Source organism: Coturnix japonica, unplaced genomic scaffold (assembly GCF_001577835.2).
Source record: "Coturnix japonica isolate 7356 unplaced genomic scaffold, Coturnix japonica 2.1 chrUnrandom610, whole genome shotgun sequence".
Lineage (NCBI taxonomy): Eukaryota > Metazoa > Chordata > Aves > Galliformes > Phasianidae > Coturnix > Coturnix japonica.
Window position 1 is genome coordinate 44,377 of NW_015439983.1, and position 1,374 is coordinate 45,750.

The 1,374-nt window shown below is 52.6% G+C and overlaps 1 protein-coding gene across 1 annotated transcript in view; it reads right to left on the reverse strand.

Moving 5' to 3' along the window:
• The window catches only part of LOC107307460 (DNA-directed RNA polymerase II subunit RPB1-like), a gene marked incomplete at both ends in the record, with an annotated part of 45,651 nt that extends 44,371 nt beyond the window's left edge, over nt 1-1,280 (reverse strand). Inside the window, 1 exon segment of the mRNA XM_015850968.2 lies at nt 1,097-1,280. Within this exon segment, the coding sequence (XP_015706454.2) occupies nt 1,097-1,280 (184 nt within the window).
• Between the last annotated feature and the right edge of the window lie 94 nt (nt 1,281-1,374).

Below are 1,374 nucleotides of genomic sequence, written 5' to 3' on the forward strand. Positions count from 1 at the left end.
AGACCCCAATAGGGACCCCATAGAGACCCCAATAGGGACCCCATAAAGGGAGAGACCCCAATAGGGACCTATAAAGGGAGAGACCCCAATAGAGACCCCATAAAGGGAGAGACCCCAATAGAGACCCCATAAAGGGAGAGACCCCAATAGAGACCCCATAAAGGGAGAGACCCCAATAGGGACCCATAAAGGGAGAGACCCCAATAGGGACCCCATAAAGGGAGAGACCCCAATAGGGACCTATAAAGGGAGAGACCCCAATAGGGACCTATAAAGGGAGAGACCCCAATAGGGACCCCATAAAGGGAGAGACCCCAATAGGGACCTCAATAGGGACCCATTTTGGGGTCATTTGGGCTCATTTAGGGTCATTTAGGGCCCATTTTGGGATCTATTCCAAAGGCTTTGGGTCCCTTTGGGGTCTTTATAGGGTTGGGGTTATTTAGGGTTGGGGGGGGTGATAAATAGGGTCATTTTAGGTTCATTTTGGGGTCATTTTATGGGATTTTAGGAGGATTTGGGGGCTCCTTTTGGGGTCTTTATAGGGTTGGGGTTATTTAGGGTCCTGGGGGGGGATGATAAATAGGGTCATTTTAGGTCCATTTTGGGCTCATTTAGGCCCATTTTGGGTTCTATTCCAAAGGCTTTGGGTCCCTTTGGGGTCTTTATAGGGTTGGGGTTATTTGGGGTTGGGGGGGGGTGATAAATAGGGTCATTTTAGGCCCATTTTGGGCTCATTTTATGGGATTTTAGGGGGATTTTGGGGCTCGTTTTGGGGTCTTTATAGGGTTGGGGTTATTTGGGGTTGGGGGGGGGGGCAAATAGGGTCATTTTGGGCCCATTTTGGACTCATTTAGGGCCCTTTTTGGGCTCTATTCCAAAGGCTTTGGGTCCCTTTGGGGTCTTTATAGGGTTGGGGTTATTTAGGGTTGGGGGGGGGGGGGCAAATTAGGCCCATTTTGGGCCCATTTAGGCTCATTTTGGGCTCAATTCCAAAGGCTTTGGGTCCCTCGGGGTCTCCTATGGGGTTCCCTATAGGGTTTGGGTTATTTAGGGTCGTTGGGGGTTATGTATTGGGGTTATTTATGGGATTTACCGGCGCAGGTCTGGCACCTCCCTGTTCGCTCAATGACCCCCTGCCTGGGGTCCATCAGCCCCCCCAGTTTGGGGCGCCCCCCCTCGGTGGTCTCGGGGTAACGGATGCCCCCCTCCGTCACCGACATCCGCTTCTGCAATGCAAATAGGGGAGGGGGCGTAAGGACCCCCCCATGACCCCATAACGACCCCCATACACCCCCATTAACCCCAATGACCCCATAACGACCCCCATACACCCCCAAGACCCCATAACGACCCCCATACACCCCCAAGACC